Source organism: Panthera leo, chromosome B3 (assembly GCF_018350215.1).
Source record: "Panthera leo isolate Ple1 chromosome B3, P.leo_Ple1_pat1.1, whole genome shotgun sequence".
Taxonomy (NCBI): Eukaryota; Metazoa; Chordata; class Mammalia; order Carnivora; family Felidae; genus Panthera; species Panthera leo.
Genome location: NC_056684.1, coordinates 144584099 through 144606611, shown reverse-complemented (window position 1 = coordinate 144606611; position 22513 = coordinate 144584099). Strand labels below are relative to the sequence as shown.

The following is a 22513-nucleotide window of genomic DNA, read 5'->3' as shown; positions in this document are numbered from 1 at the left end:
AAATAAGTCACGTGGCCTATGGTATTCCATCACAGTGGCCAGAGTGGATGAAGACACGCACCGTGGTGACGGGAGATGTGACATTAGGGGAAACTGAGTAAAGGATATATGGGAATTCTCTTCACTATCTTTTCAACTTTTCTGTGAATCTAAAATTACTACAGGGTGGCTGGGTGGCTCAGTCGGTTAGGCATCTGATTTCAGCTCAGGTCGTGATCTTACAGTTTGTGGGTTCGAGCCCCACGTTGGACTCTGCACTGACAGCTTGGAGCCTGGCATCTGCTTTGTTTTTCTATCTCTCTTTCCCTCCCTGCTTGTGCACGTGCACTCTGTCTCAAAATAAACATTTAAAAAATAATAATAAAAAATAATAATGAAATTAGTCCAAAATTTCTTTTAAAGTTGTTAACTGAACAGATATAAATGGTGGATGGAAAATAATCAAGACTGAGATGAACCACCAAAGAGAACCAACAAAAAAGGAGAAAAGCAAAATCCCTGGTGAACCCTAACATTCCAAGCATAAGTAGGCAAGAAGGAAACATGAGTGAAGGAGCAGGAGACCCAGGTGGTGTCCTGGGAGCAGGGGGAAGAGAGTCTCAAAGAGAAAGTCAAGACCCACAGCACCACAGGCCACAGACTTAGTTACAGATTACAAGGCTAGATGACAAATGACTGCGTGGGACGCACGCTGACCTGAGAGAGCTCCAGCAGTGCGCTGGGTGTGGAAGCCAGACTCCATGGGTTAAAACGTTCAAGAGATCTCCAGCCGGGACAAACCTTGTCAAGTGCCTCTGTGCATCGTGCCTCACATTTACAAAGTATTTTTACGTTTCTGACCACTGTTCTAAAACACACATATGAGGGGCGCCCAGGGGGCTCATGCGGTTGAGTGTCCAACTCTTGATTTCGGCTCAGGTCATGATCTCATAGTTCCTGAGATCAAGCCCCACGTCGGGCTCTGCACTGACAGTCTGGATCCTGCTTGGGACAGATTCACTCGTTCATTCAGTCTCTCTTTCTCTCTCTGTCTCTGTCCCTCCCTCGCTCACGCGCATGTGCTCTCTCTCGCTCTCAAAAACAAACTTGAAAAAAGAACTTGCAAACACATATATGAAAAGCACATGGCAAGGAGAACCTCCATGACTTGCCCAGGGTCTAAGTCCCAAAAGTTAGAATCTTCGGTCTTGCTACATGCAACCACTGAAGCGGGGGCGGAAAACACTGATGGCTTTACCAAAAGAACCTACTAACTACAGCAGGGTTAACTGTCAATACTGCATTCCTTCTGAACCACTTACGGATGGAGAGATGTCATCATCGTATTTTTTTAACTGATTCATGAATTCCAGATGCTTCTTTTCTTCCTCCAGTTGAGCCACAGACTGCTCACTCTTCTGTAATTTCTGCTGCGTGTTGGCCAATTCATCCCGCAGCCACTGATTCTCCTGGCACAGGCGACGAACCTGTGCCCGCAGCTTCTGTTTCTCCGACTCGACAGCATTCAGGTGATTGGACAAAGCCATCATAACCTGGACAGACAGAAGCGCTGACAGCACTGCAGGGTCCAGCCCACACGTCCCCCTCCCGCCCACGCGCACACTGTGCCCGCTCTCCTCACGCGGGCAGGGATGTGCTGTGACACGGACAAGTACCACTGCTGCTCACTTCCCTTCCCACCCTCGGTCTCACGTACACAGGGGCGTGCGCTCAGAACACGTACAGGAACCCCACGCTGCTCTGCCGCTTGACAGCATCTCAAATAGACTAGCAATGGACACACGGCTAACTCTTCTGACAAAACTGTTACTTTTCTACTTTCTATCTAAGTGTCTCCAACATAATTTCTCAGAGACCCTTTTCCACATCTGACAGCGTGTGCCCAAGCAGGCCTATGTGTACGGGAGTCACTCAGGGAGGGGCTGGTGACGGAGCCAGAGAAGGGCGGGCAGACAAATCTTTGATGTTCCAAGGTAAGGGAAGAAATCTTTGTAGCTCGCCAGGCTGTCAGAATGTACTTTGCATTCATAAGCTTAAGTCCAGGCTGTAAAGTCTGGTGACGGCCCCAGGGCTCTGCCTGTGGTACACTGATTAGTTTCAGGGACAGACCTGCCTGAGGCATTAGCAAGCTCCTAGAAGTGTACGCGCAGAGTGAGCTGGGAAAAGTCGGCCCCAGTCCGTTCTGTCTTTAGACCATGCAACTGCCTTTCCCTCTACCATCCTCCTAGTTTCAAACCTGAACTCCAGAAAGTAAGGCTTTTTTCTCCTTTGTTCTTAACCCTAGTACTTGCCAAACTAAAAAGGAAGTCCATATTCCTATCACTTTTCAACAGAATTTGCCTTATAACAGATTCACAATAAGCAAACACAGTTAAAGTTCCACAATTAGTCTTTCACACAGTGGGAATGAAAAACTCTCGAATGAGGGTATGGATAGTCACTGTGGAATAGAACAGTGTCCTCTTCATGGACGTGGGACTTAGTAACCTAGCAGGCCCCACTTCTTTCTTCATTCACCGCACAAGAGGAGAGCCAAGAAAAAAAGAGGCCAAATTTCAGTGTATGTAATTTTACCTGAAATGTGCTGGCAGAGCCAACAGTTATCAGGGGAACAGTTACCACCTAGCTGTTTCTAATTTTTCACCTGTATGTCCAGCATGATAAAAACAAAGGTTTACTCAAAAAACAAAGGTTTAGGGGCACCTGGGTGGCTCAGTCGGTTGAGCTTCTGACTTCGGCTCAGTTCATGATCTCACGGTCTGTGAGTTCGAGCCCCGCATCGGGCTCTGTGCTGACAGCTCAGAGCCTAGAGCCTGCTTCAGATTCTGTGTCTCCCTCTCTCTCTGACCCTCCCCCGTTCATGCTCTGTCTCTCTCGGTCTCAAAAATAAAGAAACATTTAAAAAAAAAAAAAAAAACAAAAAAACAAAAAAACAAACAAAGGTTTAGGGGCACCTGGGTGGCTCAGGCCATGATCTCACGGTTTGTGAGTTTGAGGCCCACGTGGAACTCTCTGCTATCAGCACAGAGCTCCCTTGGCGTCCTCTGTCCTCTCTCTGCCCCTCCGCTGCCCTTTCTCTCTCAAAAATAAATAAATAAGCCCTTAAAAAACAAACAAACCCACAAAGGTTTAGCAATCTTGTCTTAGGGTACTGCAGAGACTATTAGCTGTTGGCCAATATCCATTCTCCCTTCTTCCTCAGGCTTAAGAAGGTGGAAACGTAAGTGGGCAGGGCAGCATTCCCCAGTCTCCCTCACAACTAGGTGTGGCCATGAAACAAGGTGTGGCCAAAGAAACGTAAGCAATGCTGTGTACCAGCTGGAGGAAGTAAAGGGAGGAGGCACACCCTTCCTGTCCCTTCCCTATCCTAGAATGTGGTCATGTGGCTGCAGCTGGACTCCATAAAAGGTTGCAGCTCTGACTCCACAAAAGAAGCTGTGTGCAGCATAATGCAGAGCCCTGGGCATCCCTGAGGACTGTGTAGCTACACAACCTGTCTGGGGAGGCCTACCTTGGTATTTCTCTTATACATGTCTGTGATGTTTAAGCCACTGTTTTCATTTATGACACATGCGGCCAAAATCAAATCCTAAATGACAAACAGGGTTACCTCCATTTTACTGCCTCTACTTGTTAAAACTCAGACATACCCAAATCAATCACCATTTATATTACATACAAGCTGATCTAGGTTATTCTGTAAGTATCTTCCCTCTAGTTTAATTAAACTACGTATTTCAGATGAAGTCTCCATTTCTCCAGACTGTCAAGTGCATGTTCCTGTCTGAGGCGACCTCACGTATACCTGTGCCTCACTCAGGCCAAGCTCCAGCATTTCCAGTGACTTCCGGATCATGTTTGATTTCTCCTCCACCAGATTACTTTCATCATCTTTCTTCAAACACTTCAGTGTTTCCAGTAAACTTTGTAAAATGGAATTATGCTCGTTCTTCAGAGCTTCCAGCCCCTGAATCACTTGCTTTGTCTTAGAAATAATCTCATCCTGCGTAAGCTTCTCCAACTTGTCTTCCTTTATATACACCATTGTGGACATGTTGTCATACATTCTAGAATGGAAAAAGGAAAACAAATTAGGTATCTCATTACAGGTTTGATTTATGATACATCTTTAATAAAAGACATTGTGTGAAGAGTCTTAAATTAACATTTTTTTAGGTGAATAATAAACATGTATTTGTGACTTGTTGAAATACTGTACTGTTTGTTTTCCCTTTGCAGACCAATTTAATTATTTTTCTGGCTTAGGTCTGAATTCTTTTTAATGGAACAAATGACAGCAACTGAAATTAATGCCAAAGATTAAAAGCAGCAAAACCACCAAATGGCATTTCCAAAGCACAAAGCCTCAGTGAACAAAAGTTCTCTGAATGTTTGCAAGCTTTTTTCCCCCTTAATGAAATGCAGAAAGGACAGTAAATTCTTGGTAACATATTTACCAGACAAAGCCTTGAGAAGTGGTCACAGTTGGAAGAAGGAAGAAAACCAGCAAAGGAACATGGGAACAATCAGAGTAGCAGGAGAAGGACTAGGTCCGTCTGAAACACGGTGAGAGAGTGACATGAGCAGGATCATTAGCACTGTAAAGACTCAAGGAGAACGGGGGCCCCGCGGGCCTCTGGGATCAGAATAGCCGAGAGGCCAACAACATTTCATGAAATCATACAGTGTCTGGAACGGGCTCTAAAATTACAATGAGAAAGAAAAATGAAAGGGGCATAAAACAGCATCAGCAAAATCATGGTGACTGTGGACACTAAGCAACTGTCCCCACTTTACCAACTGTCTAGGTTTGTGGATGTTTTTAAACATCCCTCCCTCCCTCATTCTCCCTCTTTAAAATAAAAAAGATTTTTATGGGGCACCCGGGTGGCTCAGTCGGTTAAGCCTAAGCCTCTGACTTCGGCTCAGGTCATGATCTCACTGTCCTTGAGTTCGAGCCCTGCATCAGGCTCTGACAGCTCAGAGCCGGGAGCCTGCTTTGGATTCTGTGTCTCCCTCTCTCTGCCCCTCCCCTGCTCACGCTCTATCTCAAAAGTAAATAAACATTAAAAATTTTTTTTTTAATTTTTTTTAAATCTTAAAAAAAAAAAAACATTTAAAAAAGAAAGGCTGTTCACAGACAGGGATTGAAGTCAGATTACACATCAAAGTAATTTCCTCCAGAGCACTTAGCACCACCTGAAATCTTGTTTGTTTCCACATACTGCCTTCCAGCCTTGAATATAAGCTCTACTTAAAAGGTAAGGGGGGGGGGGGGCACCTGGGTGGCTCAGTTGGTTAAGCATCTGACTTTTTTACGTTTATTTTTTGAGTGGGGGGGGGGGGGAGGAGGCAGAGAGAGAGGAACAGAGGATAGGAAGCAGACTCTGAGCTGTCAGCACAGAGCCCAACACAGGGCTCAAACTCACAAACTGTGAGATCATGACCTGAGCTGAAGTCAGACACTTAACTGACTGAGCCACCCAGGTGCTCCAAGCATCTGGCTCTTGATTTCAGCTCAGGTCATGATCTCACAGTTCGTGGGATGGAGCCCTGCGACGGGCTCTGTGCTGACCATATGGAGCTTGCTTGGGATTCTCTCTCCCTCTCTCTCTGCCCCTCCCCCGTGCACTCTCTCCTGCTCTCTCCCTCAAAACAAATATATAAGCTCTTAAAACACACAAAAAAATAAAAAGCAAGGGACTCAGAGCACCTGGGTGGCTCCCTCAGTTAGAAGTCCAACTTGAGCTCAGGTCATGATCTCATGGCTCATGAGTTCGAGCCCCACACTGAGCTCTCTGCTGTCAGCTCAGAGCCTGCTTCAGATCGGTTGTCTCCCTCTTTCTGCCCCTACTCCACTGGCACTCTGTCTCTTTCTCTCAAAAATAAAGAAAAACATTAAAAAAAAAAAAAAGGCCAAGGACTTTATCTCATGCCCCACTAAATCACAGGCCCTAGGGCAGCTCCTGAGCCCTGGCAGACCACCTGGTGAACGCAGGTACTGATAGTGGTGCGTGAAGGGAAGCAGTGTCAAAATACCAAATACAGGCCACTCATTCCAGGATTTGGGAGTAAAGGCTCCAAGCAGTTAATGAAAGGGCCATGTTAATAACTGTACACACAGTTTTACAGTGGAACATTGCTATTTTTGCATAACTGCAAAAAGTCAATTCCTTGGGAATGCAAGCTGGTGCAGCCACTCTGGAAAACAGTATGGAGGTTCCTCAAAAAACTAAAAATAGAACTACCCTACGACCCAGCAATTGCACTACTAGGCATTTATCCACAGGATGCAGGTGTGCTGTTTCGAAGGGACACACGCACCCCCATGTTTATAGCAGCACTATCAACAAAAGCCAAAGTATGGAAAGAGCTCAAATGTCCATCAACGGATGAATGGATAAAGAAGATGTGGGGTGTGTGTGTGTGTGTGTACACACACACACACACACACACACACACACACACACAGTGGAGTATTACTCAGCAATCAAAAAGAATGAAATCTTGCCATTTGCAACTACGTGGATGGAACTGGAAGGTATTATGCTAAGTGAAATTAGTCAGTCAGAGAGACAAAAATCACATGACTTCACTCATATGAGGACTTTAAGAGACAAAACAGACGAACATAAGGGAAGGGAAACAAAAATAAGATAAAAACAGGGAGGGGGACAAAACAGAAGAGACTCATAAATATGGAGAACAAACTGAGGGTTATGGGAGGGGTTGTGGGGGGGGGATGGGCTAAGTGGGGGAGGGGCACTAAGGAACCTACTCCTGAAATCAGTGTTGCACTATATGCTAGTATGGATGTAAATTTTTAAAAATTAAAAATTAAATTAAAAAAAAAAAACAGTAATCCTTTTAACTGACCAGATGAAAATAAAGAGAGCCAATTTCTCTTGAAATTTAGAGGCTATCTCTGTAGGACTATTCAGAGAAAGCCACCTCTGTACCACAAAGAACTCAGAAAACAACAAAAGAATAGAGGTAACTCCTCTACCTGACAGTCTGTATTACCATTACATCTGTCATGTATCTACTTTATGGCTCTCCAACCCCACTGCAAATCCAGGAGAGCAGGCCGCCTCGGTCCCAGTCTGTCACACAGTAAATGCTAACTACATATTTGCTGAACAAATTAACAAAACATTTCAGGAGCAGCTTCCAATGCTCACATCTCAACGGCACTACGTCAAAGTGTCAGCCTGATCGTCATGCACAGTGAGGAGGATGGTGAAGAGGTGGATGTCCAGAGCAGGTGTCTCTAGAGAAAAGAGGAAAATCAAACTGAAGACCTCCCTCTCCACTTTTGGCAGCAATTTCCAAATGATTCAGCATTTTAGTCTTTTTTGCCCCAAACTAGAAGATCCAAGTGTCTTACTGAAACTCCACGCTAGGGCCTAGAATGCAGACAGCTGGGACCCACAGGCTACCAGAAGATAAACTAAGCATATACGAGCAGCAAGAGCTAAAGGCACTGTCGGGACCTGCGAGGTGGGAGCACGAACTGGGGGGGGGGGGGGGGGGGGGACAGCAGGCACCTCCACTGGAGAGGGGAGGCCAGACACACGAAGAAACCGCTCCTGAGGCAAGGCAGTCTTACCGGATGAGCCCATCTCCTCCAGACGGGAGTGCAGAGGGCACTCCCAGCCAGGGGAGCAACAGGGGCCAGGGCAGAGGCGGGAAAGCACCCACTGCCTGCGAGCAGCCTCGTCAGGCCACAGGTCATGGTGCTCGAGGCTCGTGGTGACAAGGCCAGAGTCCAGGGGAGTAAGCCAGAGGACAGCTGCATTCTGAAGGCAGGAGCCGGCGGGGAGAATGAATGGGGCCGGGCAGTGCCAGGAAAGGGAAGACAATTCGGTGGTGGTGGCATGATCACAGCCCAGCAGATACGCTGCACTTGCTTCCCTAGCCCCCTGCCAGAATGAGGCTCATGCCTCTCCCTGGAAAGCAGAACACCTAGCCAGCACCTTCTCGGAGTCTTTTCAGACACTATTAAACTCGGGGATGCAAAGGAGAGTCTGGAGACTCTAGTGAGAAGTGAGAGCAACTTCATTACCCAAACCACCTATCTCGGCATGAATGGGCAGTAAATAGTGTCAATGTCCATGAATCCTGTCCATTCCCCAGAAAGTTAAAAACAGAACTACCCTACAATCCAGTAACTGAACTACCAGGTATTTACCCGAAAAATATAAAAACACTAACTTGAAGGGATACACGCACGCCAATGTTTACATCCGCATTATCAACAATAGCCAAATTATGGTAAGCCCAAATGTCTATGGACTGATGAATGGACAAAAATGGAGTATTACTCAGCCATTAAAAAAAAAGAAGGAAATCTTGCCACTTGCAACCTCTATGGATCTAGAGGGTGTAACGCTAAGTGAAATAAGTCAGAGAGAGACAAATCCCATATGATTTCACTCATATGTGGAATTTAAGAAACAAAACCAAGAAAGGAAAGACAGAGAGAGGCAAACCAAGAAACAGACTCGTAACTACAGAGAACACACCGATGGTCACCAGCAGGGAGGTAGATGGGGGGATGGGGGAAGTAAGTGATAGGGATTAAGGAGTGCACTTGGGATGACCACCAGGGGACCTATGCAATTGTTGAATCACTATATTGTCCACCTCAAACTAACATCACGCTGCATGTTAACTATAGCAGATCTAACATTTAAAACTTAAAAAAAAAAAAAAAAATTAAATCCCAACCAATCACAAAGATGGTCAGTGTCCTATCTTTTATTTTTTTTTTCAACGTTTTTTATTTATTTTTGGGACAGAGAGAGACAGAGCATGAACGGGGGAGGGGCAGAGAGAGAGGGAGACACAGAATCGGAAACAGGCTCCAGGCTCCGAGCCATCAGCCCAGAGCCTGACGCGGGGCTCGAACTCACGGACCGTGAGATCGTGACCTGGCTGAAGTCGGACGCTTAACCGACTGCGCCACCCAGGCGCCCCATGTCAGTGTCCTATCTTTAGAGGTCCGAGTGGAGGCTGATAAAAGGGGAAGAGAGGGCAGTTTTGCTTATGCAAAAGAGAAAAAATGGGGAGGGGCAAAGAGTTTAAACAGGAATAGCAAAATCCTACCAGGTAGGATTCATAGACAGGAAAAAAATCACAACAAAATGGGAAAATTTAATCGTTTGACTGAGGTGATACTTCAAGTAAGTAAATACATTTAAAGAATAAGTCAACACATTCGAAGAAAACCAAATCTGGGGCACTTGGCTGGCTCAGTCGGTAGAGCGTGTGACTCTTGATCTCAGGGTCATGAGTTTGAGCCCCACGTTGCGTGTAGAGATTACTAAAAATAAACAAACTTAAAAAAAGAAATCCAAATTGAATTCCTCAGGGAATATGCAACAGAACTGGTGACACTGCACCGCGTGCTCACACTCTAGTACAGGCTTTAACCACAGACAAGGATAATAAATACAAATGTATCTGGACGGGCACAAACAAAAGGGTGGGGGAGCAGTTAAGGTAGATTTCTTTTTAACTTGTTCTTAACAGAAAATCAGTTAAGAATCCAAATGCTCTTGGGAGGCACTTAGCTCTCTTAAGAACGGAGATGATGGGCGCCTACAGGGCTTACTTTAGCCCAGGTCATGACCCCGAGGTTTGTGAGTTAGAGCCCCACACTGGGCTCTGCACGGACAGTGTGCAGCCTGCTTGGGATTCTCTCTCTCTCTCTCTCTCTCTCTCTCTCTCTCTCTCTCTGCCCCTCCCCGACTAATACACCCTCTCTCTCTCTCAAAATAAATAAACTAAAAAAAAAAAAAAAAAAAAAAAGGCACTGAGAGGACGGGGTGCTATGTGGAAAGCATGGGCCTCAGAATCCAGAGCAAGCAGGTGCAGAGCCTGGCTCCACCGCCACAGCACAGGCGAAGTCCCCAAACTACCCTGGGTCCCAGGGATTAGAGGGGGCCTACTGTCCGGGCAGTTAAAGGCACAGGAGAATGCAGCTGAGTCACCAGGCACAGTGGCTGACCGTGATCAGTGCAGTTTCCACCTGGGAGCTAAGCAATCAGGAACATCCCTGATAAGTGACCGCTCAACACCTGCAGACACACCTCTGACATGGGCCTCAGTACTTTGCAAGACAGCTGATTCCTTGTTAGACTGCTCGGATAGGTAGTTAGAAAGTTATTCCTTTTGCTGAGTTCAATCTCCCTCCTTAAATTTCTATCCATTGAGGCAACTTCTCCCCTCTAATATAAACAAAGAATATATTTACTATCTTACAAGACATTTCAAATATTGTGGTTCAGTCAGAAGACTCTCCAAATCTTCCACTTCCCGAGCTCATACCTCATGCCACCCTCAGGTACCCCTCAATCATAGCAGTTTCCATACCCCCTCATCCAACCCACCATCATATAAATAGACCTACACATGCCACTTCTTCAGAGGGAAACCCACAGCAGCATACATGCTTAGACTGCTCCGTAGCTCTCTTAAGTTCTAGGCTAAGTCATTATGACCTAGCTTATATAAAAAAGAGTGCTAAAGGGGAAAAAAAGTGTTGTATTTCTACCGTCACTGTACACTAAATTCCACTTTGATTAAAAAAATTAAGTGAAGAAAGTGCCACAAGAAACTAGAAGAAACCTCAGGCGAAGACATATATGCATCTAGGTGAAGGTAAAGAGCGGTCCCTGAACAAAATGGCAGAAAACTAAAAGAAAGATAGGTAAGACTTCGCTTAAAATAAGAAACTTCTCAAGTTTGCCAAATAAACTCTCAGTTGAAAGGGTTCTTGTAACGGTTACACTGATTTCTAAAGGGTAAAATACTGGGACTCTACGTCTGCTCAAACGCCACACTTTGTCAGCCTAGCAACCACAGCATCCCTAAGACTTTCTTGCAACTCTTGGGCTGTGTGTGCTTCCCAGTGATTCTGGAACAATGAGTCAGCCAGAACAATGCCTGCTGCTCCACGGGCATGCAGGAAGTATGTGCTCAATAAATCAATGAAACACGGGGTGCTCGGCTGGCTCAGGTGGAAGACCGTGTGACTCTTGATCTCCCTGTTGTGAGTTCGAGCCCGGGTTGGGTGCAGAGATTACTTAAACAACCTAACAAAAACTTTAAAATGAATGAATAAACCAGCCTTGGGAGCCAGCACATCTGATTCCAACTCCCTATTATCCCCTCACCTATCGTGGAACCTCTTGGAGCCTCAATCCCCACATGTAAGGGGCAACAGACAGCCAACCCACCTGGAACATGGTACTCAAATACTCCCCTCCCGCTTCCCTTCTGAGTAACACACTCAATATGTGGCCCCAGGTTATTCTTACTAGCCATGGAAAATTATGTCTATGCTTTTACTTCCAAAAAAAGAGAGAGAGAGAACTCTTTGAAGTCCCATTATTTGCTCTGTGAAAGCAAAAGAACTCAGTGCTCAATGCATAATCTCCAACACAGCACCTGACAAATCTGACATCTGAACTAAGCTCCTTAAACAAGAGAAGCCCTTCTTATGGTCAAACCTCTCAAATCCACCGTTCAACAGGCAAAGCTATTATGGTCTATTACGCTGCTTGTCTCATTCAAATCCTCAACAAAGTCTGTACTGTGTCCACAGATTACAAAAGTCACTACCTAAAATAATAAAGAGAAAAATAATCCTAAAGCTTGATCTTCCACCTTTCTTTAATTTTAGAACTACTTTTGTCTCCATTATTTTAAATCATGGTTCAATCTTTGCTATTTTTATTGGGTAGTATAATGGTTTTGATGTGTATTTTTAAGACACACGACTCTCATATCCAAGGATTCACATCACTCATGTGACTCATGTGACACAACACCCAAGAAACCTAGTTTATCTCCGCATTCAGATCCCCAGTTAAATCCTACATGTAACATTTTGTAACCCCAAAATTCGGCAATATTTATTTCTCAGATGCCAGTTGAAAAACAGTAAAAACAGACATGCTCTCTTATGAACTACCGGAGGGCAGAAGTGAGGGAGTCCAGCTGACACGTGAACACGAGTGTGGACTGTGCAGGTCCACGTCTACGTGGATATTTTATGGTATTGTAACGTAAATAATTTTCTCTACGGTTTTCTTAACAGTTTTCTTTCCTCTGCCTTACTTTATCATAAGAATATAGCGTATAGTGTATGTAACATAAAATACATGTTTATCAATTATTTATGTCATCAGCAAGGCTTCCAGTCAACAGTGGGCTATTAGTAGCTAAGTGTTTGAGGAGTCCAAAGTTACAGGCAGATCTCTGACTGTACGGGGCTGTCAGGTGTTGGGTGTTGAGGCCTAGAACCTTTGTGTTATTGAAGGGTCAATTATACCATGTTGTCCTTTCAAAGGCCTGACTTCCCTTTGGAAATACAGGAAACCAAAACAGGCCCTTGATTTAAGAAAGAAATTAGGGACGCTAGGGTGGCTCAGTCAGTTAAGCGTCTGACTTGATTTCAGCTCAGGTCATGATCCCATGGTCATGAAGTCGAGCCCTGCACAGGGCTCCACGCTGGGCAGGAACCTGCTTCAGATTCTCTCCCTCCCTCTCCCTCTTCCCTCCCAACCCCCTCCCAGAAAAAAATTTAGGGGCGCCTGGGTGGCTCAGTCAGTTGAGCACCCTGTCCACCGAGCCCACTGTTGATTTCCGTTCAGGTCACTCTTGATATCGGCTCAGGTCATGGGATTAAGGCCTGCATGGGGCTCTGTGCTGAGTGTGGAGCCTGCTTGGTATTCTCATTTTCTCGCTCTCTCTCTCTCTCTCTCTGCCCCTCCCCCCCCCTTGCATGCTCTCTCTCCCCTCTAAAATAATTTTTTTAACGTTAAATTTTTTTTCATTAAAAATAAAAAGAAAATTAAATCCCTACATGCTCAAACCTGAAATAAATGGACAAGGCAACTGAACCATCCATCTTCGTCTGTATCATGAATTTCTCGGAATACACATAAGGAGAGGATTTAGACCTTGACAGTAACTAAAGATACGACTAGCAGTAACTAATACACCGGCATATCACTAACGCACCATTACTCAAGTATGACAAAAATACCAGACAGCAATATTAATTTGCATATTCTGTTGCTTTACTTCTACTCTGAAATACTCCAAGCAGAGGTAATATGCAAAATTGAAAATAGCCCCTACTAATACTGAAATTATTCTCTTAATTTGTCCTTTAACATAACCGGTCTGTTAGGCAAAGACTGAGAGTTTTTTAAATTTTATTTATTGATTTTAGGTAATCTGTACACCCAACGTGAGGCTCAAACTCATGACCCCAAGATCAACAGTCACACGTTTACCAACTGAGCCAGCTAAGTGCTCCAAGACTGAGTGTACTCGCTCTAACACACCAGTGACTAAGAGAAATCTTCAGTGTTACAAAATCAACTCCTGTTAGGGATGATGAAAACTGACAAATTTAAAGTGGACAATTCTGGGCGCATGTGGGTGGCTCAGGCGGTTGAGCGTCCAACTTTTGATCCTGGCTCAGGTCATGATCTCACTCATGAGATCGAGCCCCGCTATGTCCACTGAGCCATGGCAGGTGAGCTGCAGGAACTTGAGCGAGGCAACGTGAGAGGCTGAAGGATCCAACGGTCACCTACGACCTGGCCTGCAGAACACCAACAGCTAGGCCTTGGCCTCCAAAGGAGGAGGTGAGAGGTGCAACCAGCTCAGTGACAGTTAATTATTTATTGGGCACCAACTCTACCTATGCCAGACACTGTCCTAAGCATAGGATGTGGACCGTATGAAAAAAACACTTTTTAAAGAAAATAAAAATGTGGTGACAAAAGAATATCCTGCGGCACCTGGATGACTCAAGTCGGTTGAGCATCTGACTCCTGATTTCAGCTCAGGTCATGATCTCATGGTTTCATGGGTTGGAGCCCCAGGTCAGGCTCTGCACTGACAGTGCGGAGCCTGCTTGGGATTCTGTCTCCCTCTCTATGCCTCTCCCCACCTGCACTGTCTCTGTCTCTCTCAAAATAAATAAACTTAAATATATAGATACAGAACAGATATAGATATATATCTCCTACACGCTCCCAGGGGCTCAGGGGTAGGGGTCATACAGACAGAATTAAACAATCAGAATGGCTTCAGACTTCTCAAGAGCAAAACTGGAAGCAAAAGGCAATTAAACAAATGCCTCCAAAGCTCTGAAGGAAAATTATTTCCAATTTCCAATTCCAAAGCCAGCTAAACTCTCCATCAACCATGGGGACAGAATAATAACATTTTCAGACATACAAGGTCTCACAAACTTTTACCTCTCATGCACCATTTCTCAGGCTACAGGAAGATGCGCTCAAGCAAAATGAGAAGTCAAGAAGAAAACATGGAACACAGGGCACAGGGTCCCCCAGGGGGAAGACGGGGCTCTGCACCCACCACCGCACGAGTGCTGGAGACGGCGGGTGAATCAGCGCCAACTTACAAAGGAAATGAAAACAAGATAATTAACTCCTAAGGAAACAAAAGGTCAAATAGGAAAAGCAATCACACAGTTCATTACATAAATCAGCTCTGGCATTTATACGGTCATAAGAATATAAACGGTAAAGACACACCTAAACAAAATTTAAATTCTGCGGGAGCTTATGCAGATGCAAAGGAGGAGCACCTGTGTGGTAAAGCGAAGCAAAGAAAGAGCTCAGTCCCAATTATCTAGAACGGGAAGTCAAAAACTGAAAAACCATCAGGGGCGCCTGGCTGGCTCAGTCAGTAGAGCACGGACTCTTGATCTCAAGGCTGTAAGTGTGAGGCCCTCATTGGGTGCAGAGATTACTTAAAAGTAAAATCTTAAAAAAAAAAAAAAAAATCATCAGACAGCAACATAAGCCTGTTATTTAGAAACAGCAGTAATTATGTAAAAATTGTATTTCACTTAAAAGAAGTGAAAACGGGACCGTTTCACAGGTGGCTGTTAGTTAAGCCTCCAGCTTTGGCCCAAGTCGTGATCTCCCAGTTTGTGGGTTCGAGCCCCATGTCGGGCTCTCTGCTGTCAACGTGGAGCCCACTTCGGATCCTCTGTTTCCCTCTCTTTACCCACCCACCCCTGCTCATGCATTTGCACTCTCTCTCAAAAATAAATACATTTTTTTAATAATTTTAAAATAATAAGTGAAAACGGGTGCCTGGGTGGCTCAGTTAGTTAAGCATCTGACTCTTGATTTCGGCTCAGGGTTAGTGAGATCGAGCCCCAGGTGGGGTCTGCGCTGAGAGCACAGAGCCTGCTTGGGATCCTCTCTCTCTGCCCCTCCCCCATTCACCTCCCCTAATAAATTTTAAAACTTTAAAAAAATGTTTACTGGGGGCTGGGTGGCTCAGTTGGTTAAGTATCTGACTTTAGTTCAGGTCATGATTTCGTGGTTTGTGGGTTCGAGCCCTGCATCGGGCTCTGTACTAAGAGCTCAGAGCCTGGAACCTGCTTCAGATTCTGTGTCTCCCTCTTTCTCCGTTCCTCCCCTGCTCGGGCTCTGTCTCTCTCTCTCTCAAAAATAACATAAACATTATAAAGAAAGAAGAAAGGAAGGGAGGAAGCAGAAGAGAGAGAGAGGAAGAGAGAGAGAGGAAGAGGAAGAGGAAGAGAGAGAGGAAGAGAGAGAGAAAGAAAGAGAGAGAGAGAGAGAGGGAAAGAGGAAAAGAGAGAAAGAAAGAGATTAAAAATTAAAAAACAACAACAACAACAAAAAGTTACTTCTAGGAAGAAGGAAAGGGGGAGCAAGCCAGTGGCAACAACCAACACTTATGAAACTATGTGACTCTGAAACCCACGGGTACCATTCTCACTGCATCACAGCCAGAGTCCCTGTGCTCCCCCTGACTTAAAAGGCAACGGTGCCAGTCCTGACCACCGGCTGCCGTGGTTTGTGCAGGCCTCCCCTGGCCAGGATTACCTCCACTAGACACACCCACTCCAGCTGTCCTTTCGACGCTCATCTGCAGGAAGCACGTCACTAGGGGGGCAGCCCACCCCCAGAGGGGTGGGGAGGGCGAATGTGAAGAGGGATTATAAGGTGTCTGGAGTTCTTCTGTACAGGACAGTGTCTCCTCTCTGCCTCATCCCTCATTTACTTGTTTAATCATCAATGTCAATATGGACAGGAGCGGTTTGTTTTATACTTCAGGTTTTATCTAAAGAATACTCGTTATTACACACACCACGTTATTTATTTTGTGGCTCAAACCGTCTCAGTTTGGGCCAGTGAGAGTTCTGTCAACTGGCTCTCATGTTCTTTTCACATGCTCCTACCCCCCTTTGCTTTTTGAGCACTTCTGCACTTTCTAGCACCACAAGATGTCCCAGGCTCGTCTTGTACTCTCCCTGCCCCAGCCCTAGAATCAGCCATTATCTGAAGGGGCCTTGGTTTGTTTGATGGTAAAATGGTTTCGGAAACCAAAATTGGGCCCGGCGAGCTTCTTCTCAAAACCTGCAAACCCGTCCGACCATGAGGAAAATGTCAGACAAACGCAAGTTGAGAGCTATTCTACAAAATACTGGCCAGTACTTCACAGACCAGGAAAAACGATGGCTACGTGTGATACGGTGTCCTGGATGGGGTTCTGAACAGAACAAGGATATTAGGGGAAAACTAGTAAAATCCAAATAAAATGTGGAGCTTGGTTAAAATTATGTACCAATGCTAGTTCCTTAGTTGCCATTAATGTGCCATAATAATGTAGAATGTTAACATTAAGAGAAATTGAGTGCAGGCATGCAGGGATTTTGTACTGTCTTCCAACTTTTCTGTCAACAGAAAACTATCCTAAAAAGTCTGTTCTTTAAAAATCTACCTACAAAGAATACAAAAAAGTATGCATGTAACTTTGATAAAGACAAAACCGGGAAAGCATACACGTGCTATGCATAGTAAGAACTCACATCTGTGCAGGATTTTCGTTTCTGGAGTATTTCCATAAGGGTATGGTTTTTGTTTTTTTTAAGTAGGGTTCATTACCAGCGTGGAGCCCAACGCAGGGCTCAAACTCACAATCCTGAGACCAAGACCTGAACTGAGATCAAGAGTCAGACGTTCAACCAACCGAGCCACCCAGGGGCCCCACGTGTATTGTTTTAGAAGGACAAAAGACAAAGTCTGTAAGTGGTTTAGTCAACAATCATTACAATTCCCGCTTACAGATGAGGAGATGGACCGTTGAAGACACGCAGCCCACACTACCCAGAACAGGAACAGAATCCAAGCTCCCTCCACCGCGTTCAGGTGCACCTTTGATTTAGTGACCACACTGCTGTACACGCACGCGTACACACACCACAAGCACCCTGTGCTTCTGCTGGTTCACCCAGAAAACAGACAAGCACCTCTCCGGACTGCCTGGGGTTGCAGGCAAAGGAACATCTCAAACCCTCAAATATAGAAAGGATTTGAAACTTCGGCCACAATAAAAATAGACCAACCTAAGTGAGACAAGAATAGAAATGCTGAATACACTGAATATTTTATAAGACAGAGAAATTAAACCAGAACTGGGTGGACGCTAAAAGCACTTTTTAAAGATTATACTAGATCATACATACTGAATTTTTGTCATACCAAATTATCGATTTTCATGTAATGTTATTTCCCATCTCTACCACCTGATCTTTTCATACATTTATACTCCCTTTATACTTACATGAGATTTATACTGCCTACAGACAATGAGATTATACACGCACATTCTACAAACAGGGAATACAATTTTCAATAGTTTGACAAATTTTAACAAACCTTCCCCCCTCTCAAAAATTAACCAAAAAAAGGGCATCTGGGTAGCTCAGTCGGTTGAGCATCTATCTGACTCTTGATTTTGGATCAAGTCATGATCTCATGGTCCCCCCACTGGGCTCTGCACTGAGCACAGAACCTGCCTGAGATATTCTCTCTCTCTCTCTCTCTCTCTCTCTCTCCCCCCCCCCCCCGCCCCTCTCCCCTGCTCACACTCTCGAAAGAAAAGAAAGAAAGAAAGAACGAACTAATGTGGTAAAGAAAGTTAAATATATATATATTTAAAAGACGTGTGGAATTAGATCAGTGGTTGCGGTTGCCCAAAATACAGAAAAAATTCACCGAATTGTATACTTTAAAATGATAACTTTTATTTTACGGGACTTAAATTTCAATTTTTTTAAAGAATGTGATAGAAAAAAACGACAGAGTGAAGGACAGCCAAGAAAGAAACATGAATTATTCTGACAGGTTTTTTTTTTTTTATTTTTTAACCTTTATTTATTTTTGAGAGATTGAGAGAGGCAGAGCACAAGCAGGGGAGGGGCACAGAGAGCCGGAGACAGAATCTGAAGCAGGCTCCAGGCTCTGAGCTCTCAGCACAGAGCCCGACGTGGGATTTGAACCCACGAACTGCGAGATCATGACCTGAGCTGAAGTCGGATGTTCAATGGACTGAGCCACCCAGGCGCCCCTGACAGTTTGACTATGAAATGAAGTTCCTAGAAAAACAAAGTCTAGCACAGAAAAAGAAAAATAAGATAGAAGAACAGATAAATGTTTACTTTGCCAATACTGGTAGCAGAACATCACGACCGAGATGTTTTCCCAAGAGATATGTGAGCTGAACCAGTGGGAAACGCAGCCAGCTAGACTCACAGCCCATCTCTCTACACACAACCAGACGCCGGACTGAGCACTAGGCACAGAGAGGGAGAAACGAGAAGCAGCCAGAGAACCTCTAATGAGCCTATACCAAATGACTGAAGTTGTATTCAAGGAAATATTCAGTGCTATGATCTGAATGAATGTCTGTGTCCCGACAAAACTCGTATGTTGAAACCTAACCCCGAAGGTGATGCTATTTTGAGGTGGGTACTTAGGTCATGAGGGTGGAGCCCTAAGGAATGAGATCAGTGCTCGTATAAAAGAGACTCCACAGAGCTCCCTCACCCCTTCCGCCAAGTGGGGACACACAGAAGACAGCCATCTATGCAGCAAAAACCAAACCTCACCAGACCCTGAATCTACCAGCATCATGGTCTTGGAATTCCCAGTCCAGGACAATGAGAAATAAATTCATGGTGTTCATAAGTCCCCCAGATTATGGTATTTTGTTATAGCCACCCAAACAGACCAAGACATTCAGTATCATGGAACTCAAGATTACAGAGTGTGTTGTGCATTAAGTAACACAAGTGTCAAAACTTTAAAATGATTTCGGCTCAGATCATGATCTCACGCATGGTTCATGAGATTGAGCTCTGCACTTTCAGCATGGAGCCTGCCTGGGCTCCCCTCTCTCTCTGTCCCTCCCCAATTCATACACACACACACACACACACACACACACACACACACTTTTTCTCTCAAAAAAAAAAAAAAAAATTTTAAATTAAGTGAAGGACCAATCAGTTCCACCACTGGGTAAATACCCAAGAAAACTGAAAACATGTTTACATAAAAACCTGCACACAAATGGTCCAAAACCAATGCTGGACAAATGTAGAACTTTCACACCAGTAGTTTGGTATTATTCGTAACAGCCAAAATGTGGTCTATCCACACAATGGAGTATTATTTGGCTATAAAAAGGAACAAAATACTGACTCATGCTACAGCATGGTTGGACCTCACAAACATGTACTTAAGTGAATCAAGCTAGACACAAAAGGCCACATATTGCATAATTCCATTTATATGAAATGTCTACAGAGACAGAAGTAGATTCATGGTTGCCAAGGGCTGGAGGGAAAGCAGGGTGGTGACTGACTCTAATGGGTTCAGGGTTTCTTTCTGGGGTTATAAAAATATTGGAATCAGGGTCACCTGGGTGGCTCAGTCAGCCAAGCGTCTGACTTCCACTCAGGTGATGATCTCATGGTTCGTGGGTTCTAGCCCCACATCAGGCTGTGCTGACAACTCAGAGCTTGGAGCCTACTTAGGTTTCTGGGTCTCCCTGTCTCTCTACCCCTCCCCCCCTCACACTCTGTCTCTCCCTCTCTCAAAAATGAATAAACATTAAAAACAATATTCTAGGGGCGCCTGGGTGGCTCAGTCAGTTGAGTGTGTGACTTTGGCTCGGGTCATGATCTCATGGTGTGTGGGTTCGAGCCCCACATCATGTCCTGTGCTGACAGCTCAGACCCTGGAGCCTGTTTCAGATTCTGTGTGTGTGTCTCTCTCTGCCCCTCCCCAACTCACGCTCTGACTTTCTCTCTCTCTCAAAAATAAATAAAAACCTTAAAAAAAATTTTTTTTAATATTCTAGAATCAGAAGTTTGTGTGACCCTGTGAATTTTTTCATAATAGAAACATTTCAGTATAATATACCCAGAATTTTTTTTAATTTTTAAAATGTTTATTCATTTTTGAGAAAGACACAGAGCACATGCAGGGGAGGGGCAGAAAGAGAGGCAAATACAGAATCCGAAGCGCCCCAAATTTAGTGATTCTTATTTGGGAAAGAGTAGGCAATATGCAGCTGTCTAAAATATATTTATTATAATAATACTGTGTTATATTTAGAAAACAAAATAAGTCAGGACTGTGAGCCTATAAAGGGGTGTATCATTTGTCTTTTTATCTAAAGATGTCAAGGTTGGAAGTTGATTGAAAGACCCTAGGAGGCCTTTTTGGATTTGGCTTAAAATGTGAACCTTAACTGTTATACAAGCTAGGGGAATAACACCTCTCCTCCCCACCGTTTACCCTCTCCTGCCTCCACCAAAAAGAAAAGCAAACATCAGAAAATTCAAGAATCAAGAGTGCCTAGGTGGCTCAGTCAGTTAAGCACCGGATTTTTGGTTTTGGCCCAGGTCATAATGTCACAGTTCACTGGTTCAAGCCCTGCATCAGGCTCTGCGCTGACAGCAAGTAGGCTGCTTGGGTTTCTCTCCTCCTCTGCTCGCTCTCTCTCTCAAAATAATAAATAACTCAAGAATCACTGTTTGTTTTCACATTTTTTTAAGTAATCCGTAGCCTACTGTGGGGGTTGAACTCACAACCCCAAGATCAAGAGTCACATGCTCTTCCAACTGAGCCAGCCAGGCGCCCACTTTCACCTCTTCTGACTCAAGTAATATTCCCCCTTTGATTCTGCACCATATAATTTTTGTCCTGCAACTTCAGAGCCAAAACATAAGTACATTTTTACCTCTAATATTACCATTGGTCACTTTGCTTTTTAGTCACAATAGGTAATGTGTTTTGTTTTTGGAAGTCACTAAATAAACTGAAGAGGACTTGAGATTTTAGTTGTTTAACAAAGGGGAACATAGGATAAAAATAGTGAAAAGCGAAGTTTTCTATGATTTCTTGACAAAGCTAAATAGATTAGGTTCCAAAGTGGGGTTCTGTGTTTTATTTTCTTTGGTACGTATCATTAACTGAAGGAAAAAAAAAAATTCTGGGGCAGCTGGGTGGCTCAGTCAGTTAAGCGTCTGACTTTGGCTCAGGTCATGATCTCATGGTTCGTGAGTTCAAGTCCCACAAAAGGTTCAAGCACCTCTGTGCTGACAGCATGGAGCCTGCTTTGGATCCTGTCGCCCCCCCCCCCCCCCGCCCCTCCCCTACTCTCTCTTTCTCAAAAATAAACATTAAAAAAAAAAAAAAAAAGAGTCACTAAATTCCACTCAAGGGAGGATATGCTCCATCAGGAACCTCCTAATGAGAAACTTCATCTCTGGGCCATGAACTGACAGAGACAGCTGAGAGAGACAATTCCAGAGCTTGCCACAAACCCATTACAAAATGGAAATTTTATGGACTCATCATATTCTTCTTGTACACTGTACCTCCTCCAATCTAATCTTCCTCAAACCTAACCTAACTTAATCTAATCCTTTCGGGGTGCCTGGGTGGCTCAGTCAGTTGAGCATCCAACTTCGGCTCAGGTCATGATCTCACAGTTGATGGGTTCAAGCCCCGCATCGGGCTCTGTGCTGACAGGTCAGAGCCTGGACCCTGCTTCGGATTCTGTGTCTCCCTCGCTCTCTGCCCCTCCCCCACTAGCACTCTGCCTCTCTCTCTTTGTCTCAAAAATAAACATTAAAAAAAATTTAATCTAATCCTTTCATCTCTTCTTCTAAACTTAAATCACAAGAATAAGCTGAATGAATGAATTGTGCTGGCCTAAAAAATCACAAAAATCTGTGAAGTGGATGTTTCAATACTAACGACTCCAAGACGTTGTAACGTCTAGGAATTTGTTTCCATCTTAAAACTATAAACCACTGGATAAAACTGGAGGCATGCATCTGCCTCTTCGATGAATCTATCGATGTGCTTGCAGAATTCGAGACACGAAGGCAGTCAGAACTCCCTGGGTTCTTTCCCCACAGCCATGCTCAAAAAAGTCAACTGTGGTTCTGTTCTGAAATCAGTCCACCTCTAAGTACACAGATCTTCTAACTCCACAATAACCTAACCACACCACTATGTGAAGTGTGCACATACCCCAGTGTGCACACTGGCTTTGCCTGTCAATGACCAGACAGCACCTAAAGAAAGAGTTTTACAAGAAGGCTGTGTCCCCCACTAGCTGG

At 44.5% G+C, this 22513-nt stretch overlaps 1 protein-coding gene across 12 annotated transcripts in view; it reads right to left on the bottom strand.

Annotated features, from left to right (window-relative positions):
• KLC1 (kinesin light chain 1) overlaps positions 1 to 22513 on the bottom strand; it is a 66081-nt gene that overhangs the window by 34017 nt on the left and 9551 nt on the right. For 11 of the 12 annotated variants that reach the window (XR_006204107.1, XM_042944423.1, XM_042944422.1 and 8 more), the window contains exons 2-3: positions 3806 to 4067; positions 1302 to 1532 (exon numbers count right to left, since the gene is read on the bottom strand). Coding sequence is in view for 11 of the 12 variants with exons in the window: in XM_042944423.1 (XP_042800357.1) it covers positions 1302 to 1532; positions 3806 to 4066 (492 nt within the window). In the remaining variant the exon portion in view is untranslated. Of the gene's footprint in view, positions 1 to 1301; positions 1533 to 3805; positions 4068 to 4457; positions 4557 to 22513 lie in introns of all 12 variants that reach the window. The other variant, XM_042944421.1, reaches the window with a different exon arrangement.